Source organism: Gymnodraco acuticeps, unplaced genomic scaffold (genome assembly GCF_902827175.1).
Source record: "Gymnodraco acuticeps unplaced genomic scaffold, fGymAcu1.1, whole genome shotgun sequence".
NCBI lineage: Eukaryota > Metazoa > Chordata > Actinopteri > Perciformes > Bathydraconidae > Gymnodraco > Gymnodraco acuticeps.
This window is the reverse complement of record NW_022990772.1, coordinates 591,271-611,265: the sequence shown is the minus strand read 5'-3', so window position 1 is coordinate 611,265 and position 19,995 is coordinate 591,271. Positions and strand designations below refer to the sequence as shown.

Below are 19,995 nucleotides of genomic sequence, written 5' to 3'. Positions count from 1 at the left end.
CGGAGAAAAACCCACAGTTTAAGGGGAAATAATGGGAGATCCATCTGGATCGTGATCACTGACTTGATGTGCTTTAAGTGCACACTTTCACTGTCCACTGTGTGTGTGTGAACATGTGCACGCGCAGTCACAAGCTGTAGTCTGCCTACCAAGACGTTCAATTCTGGTCAGTGTAAATGCATTAGCCTTAACCGTGAAATTTGCATAGTCTGAGCACAATGAAATCCCCAATGAGAGGAACTTCGGCAAACATGCTGACGAGCTGAAACCTCTACTACAAAGAGCCAACATTGTGCAACCTGACAAAAAGACTAAATCTTTAGCTTTCAGGCCGCAAGGCTGTAATATATTTTTAGCTTAGAGAGGTAACATACTCTATAGATCCCTTGCAGTGGTAAAAGAGAGTTACTCGCGAATGCAACTGTCACAAGACAATATTGCAAATTGGCTACTTCACAATTTTAAGGCAATTTCTCAAGTTGTCAAGTTACAAAGCTTGTTTTGGTTAATACCTGGACAGGGTGGTTACCTGTTGCTGAAGACTGCAAATACACAACTGCAATTTGACACTTCAAAAATGCATGTTACAAATACAAAGGTATCATCTCAGATCAGAGTTTCCACTAGCGTTATGCTTTTAAAAAACTAGCTAACACAACACATCATCCAACCGTGTGTGACAGTGAATCATTCACACCTTTTCCAAATTGAAAGTGGGGTGAGAATCTGTCTGACATAGAGAGGCGTTGGATTTTAACATGAGAAAAGAATGAACCTGTTCACCTCTGGGGCTACTTCTGGAGATTTGTGTACTGTTTTTAAGGTCAGATATAAAGCTCACTATATTCTGCCAAAAAAGAAATATCGAAAAAATTGTTCCAGTATTACATTTTCATATTATTATGTTAGCCCACAGTGGCTGGTTAGCTACAGCTGCTAAACTGAAAAAGCCTTCAAGGGCACCCTAAAGCCTTCATGTGTAGGATTTTAAAGTGTCTGATGCTTTTAACTGCTGAATCTGATCTGGGGGAAAGAAAGCATAGCAACCATTTGAGAATAATCTATTGTCCTTGTATATTTTCTGTGAATATTTAGTTTTTTCCGTGACCTGGTGTGGTTTCATTATAAACTAAAAAGTGTTAACATGGTGGCCATTTTCTTAAGCTGAAAGAAATAAATGATTCATTATCTCTTTGAAACAGCAATGCTTTTACTGGAAAATATTTGTGTAATTTGCTACTAATTATAGGGAAGATAGAGAAAATGTGTTTGGGCAGTGTGAGCTAAATTAGGTCAGTTTATAAGCAGTTGAGTAATTCCCTCATAATAACTTTTTCATTTAAATAATAGTTTTAAACCTCGATTGTCTAATTTCTATAACAAAAATAACATATATCATTAAAATATATCATTAAAATATATCATTAAAATATATCGCTAAGAAGCGGTTAACACGTAAATCATCTACACTACAGGTTTTAATGTTTCCAGGCTTGGGTCAGCTATCATTAAGGCGTTTTGGTCCCATATGATTTCAGAAATACAAAATACAAACAATCAAGGAACAAGAAAGAGGTTCCTACAAAATGATTGAAGCTGCCGGAAGGCTTTTATTTTGAAGCAGCTGCAGGAAGTTCTGAGGAATAGTTTGCTGACAAAGCACATCAGTGAAGTGGATCAAAAACCAGTGAAGCTCCTATCTGTTAGATACAAGGTTAGAACAGGAATGTAGGAGTAAAACAAAAGTCCCAGTGTGACTCTTACGATATCCATGAGCTAACAAATGCAGATTAAAGCAAACACTAAAAGGAAAAATGTTCCTCAAAGCCATTCACGATGAGCAGTTTAGTATTCAACACAGTGGCAGACGTAGCCGTGTGAAGAATGAACAAAAAAAGAAATTGCAGAGTACTCCAAACTCTGTATATTTTCACACCCAAGCACACCTGGCTAATTGCTGCATAATATAAATGTAGGCTTTCAGAATGAGAAACTCTGGTGCAGTCTCGTGTTCAGAAAGGCTCTAGATGTAATGCTTGGACTGCCAGGGTCCTACCTTACCCTACAACTGTCCCCCAGAATGTCATTTCATTGTTTGTGTTGACAGGCACATCAATAATGCATTTGTGTGATGGCTTTACTAGAGGTTATGGGGAATAAACAAACAGAACCATTTGTATTTTATTTTTACTATTTCTTAAATATGCATTTATTTATTCAATCCGTCTCCCATGCTTATCGACCAATGTGCTTTACACTATAACACATCGACACCAATATATCACTTTTAGCCTACAATATTATGGGGTTCAGCAGAAGTATTTCATATAGGCTACCATGTACTCTGGAACGCTGCATGCCAGAGACTTACTTCTTGCCCAGAAGCTATCTGTGTTGCCGGCTCAGGTGCAATCTTATCCCTTTTTAAAAGCTTTGTAATCCAACCTTAAACTGCAGTGACTTTTTGGAGTCTTCCGTAAAAAGAAAAATCCATAACGATAAATCCAACACTAAGTGATTAAGTGTTTTTATGAAATCATTTATCAAATGTCCCCTGTTGAAAAGCTGTGTAATTATATAAATGCTCAGAATCACGCTGGTCTTATTTTAGGAACTTTTAAGCCTCAGAAAACACACTTTGAAGAAAAGTTGTGGGCTGAAAGGCTCGTAGCTTTTATTTAAACAGAGCTATTTGCATTACAAAACCCCAGACGGTATGTCAGACAGTCAGTGTTAAAGCATGCATCAGCCTTGACAGCTAAAGTGCTCAACAAAAAGAAAACAAAATACCTAAACGTTGACGCATGTATCATTTGAAGGTGACCTGGGCCATTGTCAGACACTCACGTCTCTGACAGACTCGACATTTAACCAAAATAAATGCTGCTTTTTCCTCACAAACATAATGCCGTATCAAGTTTTGATTTAATGAAAAATAGGCATCGCTCCTGGAATCCTTGTTAAAGTGAAGGCTGTTTGGAGAGCGTGCATCCTCAACGCAATATTTCAGATGTTGACATACCCATATGGCACGCCACTAATCTTGATCAATGCCCACCACTGAGTAAACTACTCACACTGTAGAGGATCATTCAAATGTAGCAATGAAACTTTTCACAAAAATCCCCCGAGTGATCTGTTATTATCCATTATGAAAGGCATCGGGGCTTCTGCTGTGTTTCCACTTGGAGAAAAAAACAATGCAATGGAGTGTTTGCTTTCCAAATACAGCACAGCCCAGAGTGCTCATCAAAATGTCTGCACTCGCTCAATGTGCTATTCTTAGGGTTTCCCTCAGAGCCACTGTCTAATTGGAGGTTTGGCTGTCCTATTGGTGAAGCTGTCCTCCACACAGCCGTTTTATTAGGCCTGTAAGTGACTGAGATTCCCTGTCTGTGGCTGTTCACAGGCATGTCCCAGGACTCCTACTCATCGGTGAGGGCTTCATTAGCCGGGGATGGGAGGTGGCAGCAGAGAGAGAACAGCTGTTTAGCTAACAACTTGCATTGTTAGCCAGCCTTCTCCGTATGCCTAACTGCCTAAATCCGTCCCCTTGCTGCTAATAGAATGCTCATTAGGAGAGGGGAGGGAGACTGGATGGGAAACAGCGCCACTGTGCTACAGCCCGACCAGCTTTCACTACTCCTCCTCTCCCTCTGGTCTCATTTAAAGCGCTGTACAGAATAAGCCCTCCCCGTGTGGATAGACTACATACCCAGCCCACCTTGACATCTCACCCTGACCTCTTGGGAAAGACCGGGGGGGTGTATGGGTACCTGAGATCTCCTCTGAGACAGCCACCAGCTTCTGTGATACCAAAACATGGTTCTCGATCGCAGAGATAGTGAAAGATACAAGATTACAAAATCCCAGAGGACAGAAGCACGATACCTCCTGCTTCAAACCCTAAAGAAAGAAGTGGTTAATTTGGTGCGTGGGTTTCAACCCCCCCCCCCCCCGAAGTGGCACAGTGTTAAATTATTCATACACTGTAGATTGTGCTGCCGTAATTTGTCAGTAACCCAAAAGCACCAGTCTATTTCTCTGTGTCAAAACTGATGAAGCTGGCGAGGAGGAGGGAATGCTGCGACATCAGAGATGGCGCTGTGAATATCTGATGGTGTTGATGGGAACAGCTGAAGATCAGAGCCAAAAACTGCACTCCCCTGTCACAGCCAAAACACATCCCTGGCACAAAAAAAAAGGGTGGCCTATGTTTGATTTAAATCCAAACAGGAAAACATGTTACCATGGAGGTACTTCATTGAATAAACACTGGCCACTTCCTAACATTCCCCATGCAGGAAGACAGGCCGACAGTGTGCACAGCGACATGGGGGGAGACAATGTGAGGCAGAACTGATATGCTCCAAGCTATTTACAGTAAATGACAGCAACTGTAGAAATCAGTCACATTGACCCGAAGATACATTTTTAGTTGTATTGACTGTTGGAAAGAGGATATTCCTAGCTTTCTAATGATATCAGGATTGTTTTTGTACTCTAAATATTAAGCAAAATATGTCACATTATATAATGACTGTCACGAGTCATCATTTTGAGAAAAAGGCCTTCAAAGTTTCCTCTTCTCTGGAATCCATCGATCTGATTGATTATTAGCAAATGATCAAAATACTACGGAGGGAGGATATTTTTGTTTGGATTACTGGTCTAGAGGAAGCTCGCGAGTGTGTACGTGTGTGTTTGTGTATTTTTGCGTTTGTGTGTATTGTTTGTTTCCCGGGGAAAACACTCTGTTGTTGGCTGTTGTTGTGCCTGCTGTGACGTCAAGTTACTTCGTTCTCCGCTTGTAATTATGCCGTTACAAGCTTCAACGTTGGATTTATCATCTGAATTTGCCGAAACAAGTTTAATATTCTAAAAGCCAAGACTTTGCTTATTTGAAATTAGATGAAAACAAACTGTAACGGACCCTATCCATGATTACTATACGCCTTACATTCATAATTTCAGCCGTATAAATGTTGCTGCGGAAGAGCAGAGTGTGAGTGAGAGCTGTCATCTTCCCTTTACAAGCTTCAAAAATGAATTTATCGTGTGATTGGCAGGTTGGAAATAAAAGTCTTATATTCTGAAAGCCAAGACTTTTTTTTTTTTTTTTTTTTTTTTTACGCAAATCCAGGTTTATTTTGAAATGAGCCGTTGCGACTTCCGACTGATTTCGATAGAGTGGGTCACAAATAAAGAACCCTGTCAGTACAAAAAGATCATGTTCAAATGTGCGTGAAACATTTACTTAGAGCACAAAACGTGGTCTTAAAGAGGCTTTATCACCCCCAAAATAAAAAGTTGTGATCTATAAACAAATATTTGGAAACATACATGAGATAATGTGTGCACCTGTATGTGAACCCTGCCCCATTACTGTAAGTAGATGAGAAATTGGTTACGCAGATTGTTTTGGTTAATGAAAGGCTGATTGAAGAAATGTATTTTGAGAGTTTAAGTATAATGATGCCTCTCACACATTTCATTTCTTTTTATCACACGTTACTCCCACATCCTCTTAGCGGTGTTCTTTGTGAGTGAGCCACAGCTATTCCATAAGCAATTGTAAAAGATATAAGCTTACTCAAATCTCAAATCAAAAATCTGTTCAATATTTCATCAGCGCTGTCTCAGCAGAGGGCCGGACAGTTTGCACCGCAGAAGATATAATGCTAGGACGATGCCAGGATGTGGCAGGATTCAGGAAAAGACGATTGTTTTCTATGATATTGAGAATAACTGAGTCCTTTACACCTGACCCACATTAACTACAGGAGGTGAACTGATTACATTATCATCACTGGTTGTAGAAATCCGAGTAGCAAAAAAATAAATAACAAAGAACTGCATAACAGAATTTAAATAGTTTTTGTGAATATATAATTACTTGAGGCACAGCGGTGGCTGCCACACAAGCTCTGCCGTCTCCAGGCACATCTTCACCATCTGCACATATGGATTGTGTGAATTAGCAAAGTATGGCAATACAACGGCTATCATATTATACCACATATCCTTATTAAGAGTCCTAATTCTATAGCAAACATTCAATAAACAAACTGTGTTCCCCTATCAAACTTCCATTGTTGAAATGATATGCCAGGGTGGGGGATATTACTGATTGTTGCAATCATTTTGGCAAGTAATGAAGTAATCAGTGTGATTGCTGTAACCATATAAATACTGGGGTGAAATGCTGCATGATGGACGCTCTGCCACTGCTAGAGGACAACAGGAATGGAAGAATGATGAGGGAACGAGTGTTCGGGGACCACAAAGATTTCCTGGCTTGTGATGATGACTAATAAGCCGATTTCAGAACCCCTAGAGTCGTGCTTCTGTGTCAGAAAATGTCCTTTTTCTTGGTTGTTTGCCGTGATTCACTGTAAAGAACCATTGATCAGCAGGCTGCTTTCTACGCATCAATATTCATGAGGTGCTTTGCATTAACCTTTTTATGGTTGAATGTGGGCGTGCAGACAGCGGGATATTAGGCCGATCCATGTGCGCACATTACCAGGTGGACTTTTATAAAAAAAACATCGACTGTAACATGATTATATTTCGAAGCACACCATTTTCAGCTTTTTGCGCACGTCCACTTTTAGTATGGATCCTACGCACTGTCTTAAAAAATGAAGCCCAAGACCTGTGTGTCATTTCTTTATGAGGTGATGGGAGCCGACAATGACACATTCTATAGTAATGGCAATAGGCTTACCGATGCCACTCTGAATGTGTGCTGGGAAAGAATGTCTGTGGGTGAGATTATGTGTCAAGTGTTCTGACGTTAGTTGCTGTTGAATGTGTGTTGGGTTGACATTGAGAAAGTGGAGCGTGCCAGCATGCAGCCTAACTGATAGACAAGCACACTCTGTCACACACACGCGCGCGTGCCCATACACACGCATAACTCATCTCCACAGACCCACATCGATCCTGCACAAACACCGCTATACACATTCTGAACACACACACGCACACACACACCGCTATAGCAGGTCCAGGCCTGCCGGATTGACTGTCGTTAAAGGTTGGCCTGTGTAAATATTCCCCCCATGCTCGGCTCATCCCTGCAAACACACACACAGACTCACACACGGACACACACACAGAGTCCATGTGTACATGTTAGTCCACATACTCTCACACCCCAGGGAATTTCATGTGGCTACAGCTGTGTGCCTGCTGGCACTGGCAGCAAGAGACACAACAGAGCGAATATAGAGGAGGATATGGAAACCAACCGATTGCATTGAAAGGCATGTTACCATGGAAAAAAGGACAAAAACATAAGAAAGGAACCTGTGCGCTCTCTCACACGACTGTAATATATATATTTGTTTCATTTATTTTTTCTCCTTCACTACCTACTGCCTTCTTTGAATGTAAAAGACTGATCTGAAGTGTGACCGCTGAGGTGGAAAGGCAACTATTGAATGCTTTTCTTACCTCGGCGATGCATTTGCACAGCTACACAAGCAGCAAGGAACGTTCACCTGAATGCAGGCGAGTTTGAACGCACAGGGACACACACAATGTAAGCAAACAGAATGACGCTAGCTAACATGGGCAGTATGCGTACACACTCATGTAGAATAGTGAATGAGGCTGCCCGGGCGGGGGGGGGGCACTGATCCTCACCAGAGCTCGGCTCACAGCTCTCTGCCCTTGCGCCGGGACCTCCGCCTGTCACTCTCCGTTTTACTCCCTGCACCAGCACTCCTCTGTGTAAGCAGCCAACACAATGTATGGGGTATTGAGGTGATAAAGAAACTGTCCACCACTACCAATTTGGTCTTTTCAGAGTTTGACAGAAAGGACCGAAGGTAAAAGAAAATATATACTGCATTATATAGCCTACTGCCAAAATTGAATTGAAAACGGCTGGAGTGCTGCTGTGAAAGGGGAATGTATATAGTCCTTGTTATTAGGCCTGCTGCACTGAAATTATGTTGACCCAGTGCCAGACATTGAGATGTTTACTGTCACTCTATTATTTTTTGTGTAATCTGAAATTCAATATGATACATTAGTGTCCCAAATGGAGTCTGTGCAATATATATGAATTATTTGTCCATTACGGTTTGTGACACTATCAATCTGTTATCTGCTGGCTACCCCAATGACTGAAATGAACGGTCACTTCTCAATATCAGCCAAGTCATCTACACGCTTTATTGCCTTCATTACAATATACTTTTCGTAATTGATATCCTCATGTGATCAGACAGTAACTAAGACATTGGCAAATAGTAATACAAAAACACAGGTGTCACAGCATGTTTATATGAACATGGTTGGTAAATATCAAAGTAAATGTCAATGTTGGTAGGAAACACCCCACAAAGCACAATAATGTGTTGTAGTCTTGAGGAAATAATGGGAGTGCAGCGCAGCCATATCATGATTTCCTCAGGTCCATGTATATTTGATAGGGCCTGCAAGATGTGGCCTTGGAAATGTGGATGCGTATCGGCAAGCAATCTCTCTCTCTGAGCTCCCAGAAATTAGATTTCATCTCTGGCCCTAGATCTAATACACTGGCTTATATTTACTCACAGTTGCAGAGCATCATAAGCCAATATGACCCTATAGAGGGGTGGCAGAGCTGCGCAAAATACAGTTAAATGAAAATGCTTTGAGCAAACTGTTCCGAAAGCCATCGAAGCCTTTTAGCCATAAACTAGCTCAGAAAACTGTTGTTTCTCCACTGCATGGGCTTACACTGTCATATAGGATCAAACTACCGACAGCACTTTGACAAACCAAATAACATTTATAGATTTATCGTTGTCTTAAAGTTAATAGAAATGAAATTGTCGTTGATTCGATCTGTCAAATCTAATTTGGAAGAAGTTGTCTTCAGTTTGAGTAATGAATATGTGGTGTATATTTCTTTATAGAACTATCTTGGTGTTCAGAAATGTAATTCAACCAACATCAGAATAAGAAAATCATTTCAGAGCCTTTGTATTGAGCTGGAGAACAGCGCATATTTGAGATAAAAAGGTTGCATGAGTCACCAAATGCATTGAGATGCCTATGTTTCCTCACAATGAATACAAAGTCACAGTTAGCATGCGGAGTGCCATTTTCTTATGCAGAGAGCCTTTCCTTGCCATGAATACTCTCCAGGGACAATAGCACCCACTGAGGATTTTTGAGTCTTGCTTTTTTCCTCTTTTTTTAAATGTATTTCCCCTTCCTCTCCTATCCTCTCATGACCTCCCCATGTTCCCCCTCCCTTCCCTCTCTGTCTGTTACACAATGAGAATAGATGTCGACAGCTTACTTCATCCATATGTCTGTCTGTTTGTCCTGGTAAGATTTATTTTCTAGTTTGCAGCACAAAGTGTGTAGTCAGCACGCTTTTGCTCCGAGAAGGCAGAAATGACGGATCTCAGTCCGATGAACACATTTGTAATCTCTATCACTGACGTCAACATCTCAGTGTATTTCCTAATCAAAATAAAAACATTAGAATTGATTGATTTAGATACATTTTGCAGCAGATCGATGCTCAGTGGCTGAATGCTGAGTTCAGATCGGCTGCACAAATGGCTCCTAATTGTTGGGATTTCCAGTTGACTTGATTTGTTGTAGTAGAACCTGTGCTACCAAGTGGACATACAGTAGGACATGTCATAACCCAATTGTGTAAACGTCCACTCACAGTAAGTGGCCATGGTGGCTAAAGAGTCTGCCACAGTAATTGACTCAATGGGAGGTTACAGTTTACAGCATGAGGCTGGGAAGGGAGACATAGTGCTCTCCAGGGATGGGCTGTTGTGTCAGTGCTGCTATAACCCCCCCCCCCCCCCCCTGTGTTTCTCTCAGTGCACAGTATACAGGCCACAGAAGCACACACTCAATAAATGCACAAACACAGCAGCATTCCTCTGGGCAGGTAATTCCACAGTCAGGTGCTGAGGTCACAGTCTGAGCGCCTTGCCGTCCCGGGCCTGAGTTTCGCTTTCAATCCTTAATGTGTTTCCAAGAATGAGGGCGAGGCGACGCACATCCATCCTATTTTTGTCCGCTGTATGCATGGTGTGCCGGCTTGAATTAGAGCAAGCCTGTGTGGCCGCTGGCTGCAGGGCTACTGGCACAATGGGCCAAGCCGGGAACAGTGGTGTCAGACACAGTGAGAGGGGAACGCACAGAGTGACATAGGCACAGCTAGAAGAATATGTTTACACTGTGGGAGCATGTGCCCAGCCTGGCACGCTCATGCTTTGCACAATAGTTAATCAGCTCGGACGCTGCTGCTGCTGGTGTGACCACTGACCCTAAAGGCGTCAGAAACAGGGGGACTCTCTCTAATAGGAACAGCACTGTAATTCCAAGTGGGGAGCGAGAATTACAGCGCATCCAGGGGAGTATTCTCTTTCTAATGTATCCTCTGGTTCTGCTTCATTAATGGCGGTTTAGTTTCAAAGAGTTGCTTATGTTTTTGGTCCGAGGAAAAAAAAGCGTTGTTGTGAGGTGCTCTGTGTGTGATGCCTAATGAGCTTCCTGAATGATGAGTGTGTGTTAGTTTGTGCATGTGCGCTGGTAACACTTACGTGGGTGTTTTATAGTAGACATTTATTACATGTAGCCTGTAGGTATGTTGTGTGTTTTTATAGTAGGCTTGGAATTCCCTGGAGAAACCGTTGATATTTAACAGAAGCATCTTAGCCAACACATGTAGGCTGTGCGATTGCATGAACATTGTTTTGTCTTTGTATGTAAACTACAATCAGATGTAATCTGGGACATATCCTATTGTGAACCAGACTCAAAAGGCTTGTAAGCTAGTGATCTTCTGCATTTGAAGAGTGTGAAAAGAGCCAGGCTAAGCAGTAAGCTTCCACCCACCATCTGCTTTTAGTTTGGGATGTGCGTATCCATCCCAGTGTCACCTCCCGTACCCTAACAGCTCACAGCACATTTGTTTCTGCAAGAATTAGGCACTTAGTCCGAGGTCTCTCTCCCTTTCTCTCCCCTCTCTGTCACTCTTTCTTTCCCTTATGCTCTGAATCCCTCTGATTCCCCCCTGGAGGGTGTACACCCCTCGCGATAATTTGTGTGTCACAAATGCAACTGCGCCCTCTTTTCAGCCATCCCATCTGGCTGTCAAAGGCAAGATGTCGCCAAGAATAGAAGCTTCCCATCCTTCCACATTTCATGGCTGGATTGTCATATTTGTGTGTGACTTATATCTCTGACCCTCCCATGCAAGACATACTTTACATCTGATTTGTACTTGTGCAGCCTTGCTTTGTTGAAGTGAGCGCATACTGGCTGCATATATAAAAATGAACCAAGCTTTGGGGGCTGCTATACAATGCAGATTTGGGTGTAAAACATGGAGCATATTTTTAGAAACAACAGGAGTCGGATGTTTGCACTCTTACTAGACAGCAGCCACATGCACAATTCTCCTATGAAATCCAGTATCTCTGGGAGCTAAAGGCGCTAATCATTTCCTCTCAGCACACTGATCTGAAATCTATTTGTGGACGCAGTAGGAGAAGAGAGAGGAAATCAGAAAACATCTTTAACAACTTGTCCCACCTAATGAGATTAGCAAGCCGCTTACACAGTCATGACATGGAGATACACACAGATAACCCGTAATAACTCATTATTCTTCCCATTTCCACATCGACGCCTAGTCAAGGCTTGCTGACAGTGTGTATGTTGTTGTTGTGTACACAGCTATCGGGCCAATCTATGCACTGCTGCAGTGTGGTGTGAGCTCGCCGAATACTGCCTCGAATGCCACAGCACTAAGAGAGCTAGCAGTAGAAGGACACAGAGATAGCATTCTCTGCTTTTCAGAGGCTGCAGCATTAGTGACACATGCATGAGTGCAAATGGAAAAAATCACCGTGCAGGCTCTCTGTTTCTCTCTGTTTGGCTGGGAAGCTGTGAGAGGAGCACAGGAATCAATTCAGTTTGTATTTGTGGATGCATGTGTAGTCATGAGACTGCACAGATGAGTTCCCAAAGAATACAGGGAACTGACAAAGGAAAAAGGTATGCGGCAAAGAGAAAATTGCTCCCCTGTGATGTCCTCCTTGCTTTGCTATAATTGAAAAAATTAACTTTGATAATAATGTCTCTATTCATAGGTTTTGCATATACTGAACATACTGAACAAACCAAATGTCAGCTAAAGAAAAGCCTACACTGTAATTGTCCATCAAACACTTTACAGGCAACTACAGCAAAGTACTTAAAAGCTGCCCTAACGTTTATTTACAGTACGTGTCATTAGACGCTTTGTGTCTCCAACCGCTAATAAGTGAGTGGGTTAATGTCAATTTATGATTGTTCCTGAAAGGGCACATTTAACTGGATCATGTCGAATTTTCAAATAAAAAGCAGCGCAAATCAGATATAATTTGTCATTTCGTACAATACAAGAAGCACAAATTAAGTATTTAAATGTTTAATCGTATCTTTTAGATGTAGTTATTAGGGCTGTGTTGCGACAAAATCAGGTAAAACACAATGTATTGTAATATATTATACAGACATAAATCTGGAAAATATTGTTCCTTTTTATGCAATCATAACAGTCTGAGATTTGTATTCATCATAGTCCTTATAACATCCAACATCATGGCACTACTTTTTCTGAGCCCCTGTCAGACAGGAATCTTTGCATGTAATCTATTAATTAAAAATCAATACATTGTTTTTCACAGTCGATACAGTATCACAAAAGCTAAAATTGCAATACTCAGGTCGATTGATATTTCCTCACCCATGCCAATTTCTGTGCTGAAATTAATTCGGTGAATAATTCCACATATAGAGTTCGACTCAGGTGTGGTGTGCATGCCTGTGATTAGCAGGCAGATTGATGAGTTCAAGAAGGAGCAGTGGCCCTGTGTGCTGAGGGGCAGAGGGGGGCCCGATGATGAGGCCTGGAGTGTGTGGTATTGACCAGTGGATGTCACATCGTGATTAGTAGGAGATATCACACTCGTTGGGCTCTGATGCACATCGATCCTGAATCCTGGGCACAGCCTGTCAATGGGGTCATTTTAATCCTTCCCTCCTTTCCTTCTTTTATTTCCTCTCCTCTCATACCTTCCCCTTCGGCCTCCTGCTATTTCCCATTTCCTCTCCTCTCCGTCACTCATACCTTCATATTTCCTCTGTCTTCCTCTTCCATCCCATCTGTCTTTTTCCCCTCTTTTCTATCTCTTCTCTGTTCTGATTTCCCATTCCCTCCCTCTTTCCCTCCATCCACCCCTGTGGATCAAACTCTTTATCTGGCCTAAGCCACAGCCTGCAGGCAGTCTCTGCAGAGGCTGGAGCAGAAGACCAGCAGCTTCAAACAGCATTATATAGGGCTGGCATGAAGCATGTCCCACACTGATGGATGAAAACACTGGCCCCTCAGACACTGTCTCCATATGTAGATGATGAAACATGAGCATGGCGGTCCTTCTGTTTCAAAGCCCTCTTCACTTGAATGTTGCTACAACATCCCGGGATGTAAGACCAACTTCAAGTCTGTAGGAATTAGGCAACAGTTCGTTTCTGTGTTCTGCGCAATGCAAAACAAAACAGTCAGTTTCTGGGAGAAAGATGCATTTTCTTTGGCCGCTATCCAGCTGGATCATCTGTTATGAAATCAGCCCAGAGTAAATCAGGTTTAAAGAAAACTTATGAAGCCAGGTAACAGTAAAAGTTGCAGCCACATAATAGAAAGACAACAAATCATGCATCCAATGAATCATAAGAAGTAAGTCTGTTTTTGGGCTGTTTTAATTTGTAATATTGAAGCATACATGTAAGGCAAATACCAGCCTTGCTGAGATTATTGCACACACACTGCCTGGATTCTCCTTTGCTTTAACTTGCAGTGTATCCCAGCAGCCCGAGGGAATCCAGGAAGTGTATTCAATGACACCACTGTCTCAGAAAGCAGCCCGTTGCCCTTTTCCTCATTCTATCAGTGCTGTGTGAAGTCGTCAAGTTCGATGTTGGGTGACCATTTGAATGGAACAGAAAAACAATGTAGGTGTTGTTTCAGGGCTGCCAGACCAATGTGAAATTATCCATGGACTAATGCATGATCAGACCAGAGGCACTTATGTTCAAGTGGATGCAGCTTGTGGTACTGTAGGCTGTAGCCATGGAGACAGCAGCTTTAACCCTGTATTATGAGACTGCAAGTGGCCAAAGATATACAATTAAGCAACATGTATTAGTGCTCATCTCCCAATTGGCTAAATATTTGTATGTAGGATTAGAAGGATGCATATACATTCATCATTTGAAAAAACAACAACATTCTGTATTCATGAAAGGCAATCAGAGCTAAGCAATAGGGGGAAAACACTGCAGGGAAAGAAAAGAAGAGTGAAGAAGAAGAAGAAGAAGAAGAAGAATGAAATGCAGTGAGGGAAGCAGAGCAACATTTGCTGAGTGTGTCCAACTGCTAGCCTAGTTTGACTGTGTACGAAGAGAAATGTTTGCAACAGAGGAAGCTCTGCATAGTCCTCAGGTCTGTGGAGATTTGCTTACAGTAAAGTGATGGTAGAGGTAAGATGGCCCAGAGGATTCAGGCTTATGTCTAATAATCAGCAGGGAGGGACTCAGCGTGGTCCCTCAGAAAAAGAGACATGGAGAGTGAGATGGAGGGAGACAGAAATACAGAGCAGACGAAAGATTGAAAGGAAAGGAAGAAGCATGTACAAGATATTGTATGAGGTGTGGGATAAATAAGAGAAAAAGATGAATCCCTGTGACCAAGTGGTTTCTCTCATGTTTCCTTTTATGTTCCTGATTAAAATGTTGTTATGATGTGGCTGCTTTACATATTTGTTTCCCCCTATTAGCTCTTAAAGTCATGTGAAGTGGTGTTAACAAATGAATCTCTGACCTATTAAAGGGAACTTGGCCAATACCAACTTTCAAGGTCATCTGATGAACATCTTTAAGTTTGAGTTTTTTAACATTAACATGACATTGTTGAGGTTGTAGTGGTTTTTGCAGGATGCATTTCACAGTCCCAGAGATACAACTCAGCGCTGATGCTTCAGAGATGTTTGCCAGCTGTTCCAGATTACAAAGTACAGTCATTTATGGCGCTTACTGGCATCAACACCAACAGAACATCCTTGTCCATTAACACAAACTGAACACTCACACATGCCCAAAGTTGACACGTAATACATTAGCAGGGATCCAGAGCACAGCCGAGTCATGTTGCTCTCTCTCCTTGGCATTGGCTTGTTAATATGGCCTAAACTGTGTGTGTGTTTGAGTCCAGTGTCTGTGGTGATCATCATACCCCCAAGGTCAAGATTATTTTGTTGTTTCCTATCAGCGGTGAATTATCCCTGCAAGCATCTTAGCCAATCACGGGCCTGAACCTCTTGCCCATTTAACGGGTGTCTAGTGAGGGGGCAGCGCGGTCGAGGTCGGCAAACCGCAGAGCAGAGGCGTCTGCAGAGCGACCCGACAGCATTTTAGCAGGGACCCGATGAGTGATTACCTCGGAGCTCCAGTCATAATTCAGCGTGACCTCAATCTGCCAGCAGCAGTTTGATGGATCTGCTCACAGTTTGGGTGTCGGGTTCTCACATGTCAAACACAGGCAGATAATGATAGGGCTATCTGTTGCTCTTACAGAATAAAAACATGCATGATATGAATTTGACACTACACAGGTGTTGCGTCATGCCCTTTCTGTTTAATGTTTTCGCTGTGTTGAGCGGGGAATCGCTCCCTATGTAGATGTCAGTTTAGATACTGAAGACAAAACAATGTCACAAATGGTTAACCCCCTTTATGATGATCCCTGGCATCTGTTGACATATTCATCATCTCTGTGTCTTATCAATCAAAGTGAGCATAAATACACGTGCACGCACACACGTACACTCGCAGACACACACGTACACCTCCCAGTGTGGATAATTAGTGGATTCCCACAGTGGGGGATTGAGTGTGTTGTGTGTGTAGTGTGCTCTCCTCTTTCTCTGACCTTCCCCAGTGAGCTTCCTAACACAGTGGGGCTCATAACACACAGCGCTAATGCATATTTATCGGCCTGTTGGCAGCTCATGTGCGCTGGATTTATGCGCTTCTCCACAAACAATAGTAAGGCCTCAGTCACTCTTCCTCCCTTTCATCAACCAAAGCAGGAGATAAATCTGGTCATGTCAACCTGGCAGCATCCTCCTCAGCAGCGGGCCATCTGTGGGTTCAGATGCACACGGGACCCAGGCTAGTTGCTTTCAAGCCGCTCTCCTCAATTACGGCAAACGGATTTGATATACGTATGTCTGTCAAAATCACTTTGGCAATCACAAGAGCTGCCCTGCTGGAAAACGTTTTCCCATGGCAACTTTCTGATCAAAGGCATTTAGAAAGTGTTCGGCAATGCTGTCGGGTTAGGCATTGGGATTCAGGACAGACTCCCTGCACCATGACTGGCTCTGTTTGCACAGCGCAATCTGAGTTGAGATGTGAAGAGAGGCAATACCACTAAAGAGTAAGGGGAGGGGAAGGGAGGGGAGAGGAGGAGGATAGGGGAGGGATGGCAGGATTAAGCCCCAGCCCGCCCTCTTTGCCTCTGAGCGGCCATCTTTCATCCTGCGGCTGCCCCTCTAATGCTTTCAAGTGGGTGAACTCCTCAACATCTGCTCCTGCTCCCTGGGAACCGGCACAGGCCAGCGTCCTGCAGAGGCACACAACCATAGGACAGCGGGGCAGCGTCCTGGCACGACCACATAAAGCTGAGGGGCTCATCCACGCAGAGTTAGGCAGGAACCGAAACAAACAAACATTTAAATCGAAAAACGTATTTTGAGACGTGCGGGGAAATCTCTGCTGCCAACAGCTGCCGCAAGCAGACCCAAACTCATTGATCAAATACACAAACTGTGGCTTGTACTAGTAAACACACTCACCACAGAAACATTTCACAGTTCACTCACCCAGACACATTAATTCTACTTACTACTTGCGAACAAATAAATGTAAATAGCTCTGTAAATAAACGCTTCATCTTCGCCAAGAATAAATAAGCCCCCCGCCGCCTCTGATTAAGACTACCAAAGTGATATATCTGGCACTTAAGTCTGCTGTTTACCTCATAAACACAAAGACTTCAACGCAGCCACCCACACTGACGCTGAAATAGCTCAAACTGCGTCTGCGTGCCTGTATATTTCTCTGCTAGTCTTTGTGGCCTCAACATGGAGTGTTCTAATGATCCTTTTTTTTAATACATGATATTTCTAGATCATTTCATATGCTGTGGCTTTTAATATCACGAGTGCAGCGGTGTTCCATGACTCTGGCAGTAAAATGACCATGAGCAATAAGGAGTGGGGCTGTCAAGACTATAAGGACTCCTTTTGAAAGAGAGGATATCATTCCACCTTTACTCCACTGTCTGTGAGAAGACATTTTGCAAAAAGGAAACGCAGTTCAATTATTGTTGGGCTAAATCCGTTTGTTATTTGGGATCTGTTCCTTGTGGTGAAAAGTCATTGTACATTTCCTTCACATTACACTGGGACTCAAATGTAGTTACTGTCACGATCTGTCTGTGTTGTGTTGTGTCTTGTTTAGATCTGTCTTTGGTTTTCTGTCTGCGTTGTGTTTTGTCTTGTTTAGATCTGTCTGTGGTTCCCTGTCGTTAGTTTCCCTGGTGTGTCTAATTTACCCGATTGTGTTCACCTGGTGTCCCTGTGTTTTCTCCTCCCTCCTCACCTGTGTCTTGTTTGTATGATTAGTCTTGTGTGTATTTAAGTTCTGGTTTTTCTGTCTGTCTTTGTCGGTTCGTCTTATGTAATGACTTGGTCTGCGGTGAGTGTTCTGTTCAGTCTGTGTTAATGGTTTAGCCTTGAAATAAAGGAGTTATATTTGTCACTTTAATCTGCATTTGGGTCCTGCTTCCTACACACACCGTAACAGTTACATTTGTCAGAGAACCGCATGAGACTGAAGATTTGTTCATCTTCATCTCCGAACCCCCTCCACCCCTTTTAAAGCCCACCCACGCACAAACAAGAAACTTCACATAATAGATGGTGTGTTGACTTTTTTCATTTTTGGTACATTGTAGGCAGGAAACAGTTCTGTTCAGCTTCTTTCATTGTGTGCCACCATGTTGCATTGCATTGCCAGTTGAATGTAGGGAGTAGGAGTCTAGTTGTATTTATAGCAACCCGCCCACTAACTAGAATTTAGAGACCTTTCAGGTACAAACTGACTTTTAACATGCACACGGCATAACTAATGGTGTGTGTGTGAACTGCTAAACACCTGGGCTCTGTTAAGTGCCTCGATAAACATTCATCTGTTTGTCATCTTGCAATCTACTTATATATCTAAATAGTTATCACCGCAATAAACCATTTTTTATTCCGTCTTAATGTACAATATTTAATGTCATATTCTGTTCTATATATCATATTCTATTTACATGTATATAGACTTCTTGCACACTTATATTTCTGTATTTTATTATATATTTGTCATGGTTGGAGGAGCTCGGATCAGAATAATTTCATTGCCATTTCTACACTGTAGCTTATGTGCATATGACAATAAAACCTTTGAATCTTTTGAAGTGTGTAAATAAGTGTTTTAGGGTCATCCTATTAAAATCACCTTGAAACGCATTAGCTGTGTGCAGGGTTTATAATACTCAAGAAAGCTACAATCTGGCTCTTACTGCATTTCATACATGTACAACTACTAATGTTTGGTGAAGTCCATCCTCTATTTGCAACAAAACCTATTGAGCCATAGTGGCAGCATCTGCTCCTGACAAACATACAGGGATTAATATCGAGAGTGCATATAGAGATGGAAGAGGAGAAGATGACAGGCAGAGGACTGATTCCCTCCTCTGTCTGCGAGCTGTCTGAGAGACCAGGCCATCTGCACATTCATTATCACACTATCACATTCCATTATTGTTCTGTGTGGCAACAAGGACTTGTTCTGTCTGGCCTTTGTTATTCTTATCAACTGTGACAGCCCCCTTTTGATAATGGCAGCAACAAAATTAACAACTATACATGTCGTATAGCACATAACTGAATTATTGTCGGTGATAGTGACACACTAAACATGAGCCTGTCTCTTCTCTCTGTGTCCTTGTGTAGGTCTGTTCCACCGAGCCATCATTCAGAGCGGCTCAGCCCTCTCCAGCTGGGCAGTGAACTACCAGCCGGTCAAGTACACACGTCTCCTGTCGGAGAAGGTGGGCTGTAATGTCCTGGACACCTTGGACATGGTGGACTGTCTGAGGAAGAAGACCTCCAGGGAGCTGGTGGAGCAGGACATACAACCAGCAAGATACCACGTGGCCTTTGGACCTGTAATCGATGGGGATGTTATTCCAGACGACCCCGAGATCCTGATGGAGCAGGGCGAGTTTCTTAACTACGACATCATGCTGGGGGTCAACCAGGGCGAGGGGCTGCGCTTTGTGGAGAACGTGGTGGATTCAGAAGACGGCGTGTCTGGAAATGACTTTGACTTCTCTGTGTCAGACTTTGTGGATAGTCTGTATGGGTACCCAGAGGGCAAGGACACGTTGAGGGAGACCATTAAGTTCATGTACACGGATTGGGCAGACAGAGACAATCCAGAGACAAGGCGCAAGACGCTGGTGGCTCTGTTTACCGACCACCAATGGGTGGAGCCATCGGTGGTGACGGCAGACCTCCACGCTCGCTACGGGTCTCCCACTTACTTCTACGCCTTTTACCACCACTGCCAGAGCCTGATGAAGCCAGCCTGGTCAGATGCAGCCCATGGGGACGAGGTGCCATATGTTTTTGGAATTCCTATGATTGGTCCCACTGACCTTTTCCCCTGTAACTTCTCAAAGAACGATGTCATGCTCAGTGCTGTGGTCATGACCTACTGGACCAACTTTGCCAAGACTGGGTGAGTAAAGTTTTTGAATAAGTTATCCCAATTGTTAGAGGTTTATCTATACAGATA

The 19,995-nt window shown here is 42.8% G+C and overlaps 1 protein-coding gene across 4 annotated transcripts in view; it reads left to right on the top strand.

The window, feature by feature from the left end:
- nlgn3a (neuroligin 3a) overlaps window positions 1-19,995 on the top strand; it is a 131,886-nt gene that overhangs the window by 98,368 nt on the left and 13,523 nt on the right. For all 4 annotated transcript variants that reach the window (XM_034232602.1, XM_034232600.1, XM_034232601.1 and 1 more), the window contains one exon: window positions 19,149-19,938. In XM_034232602.1, the coding sequence (XP_034088493.1) occupies window positions 19,149-19,938 (790 nt within the window). The remainder of the gene's footprint in view (window positions 1-19,148; window positions 19,939-19,995) is intronic.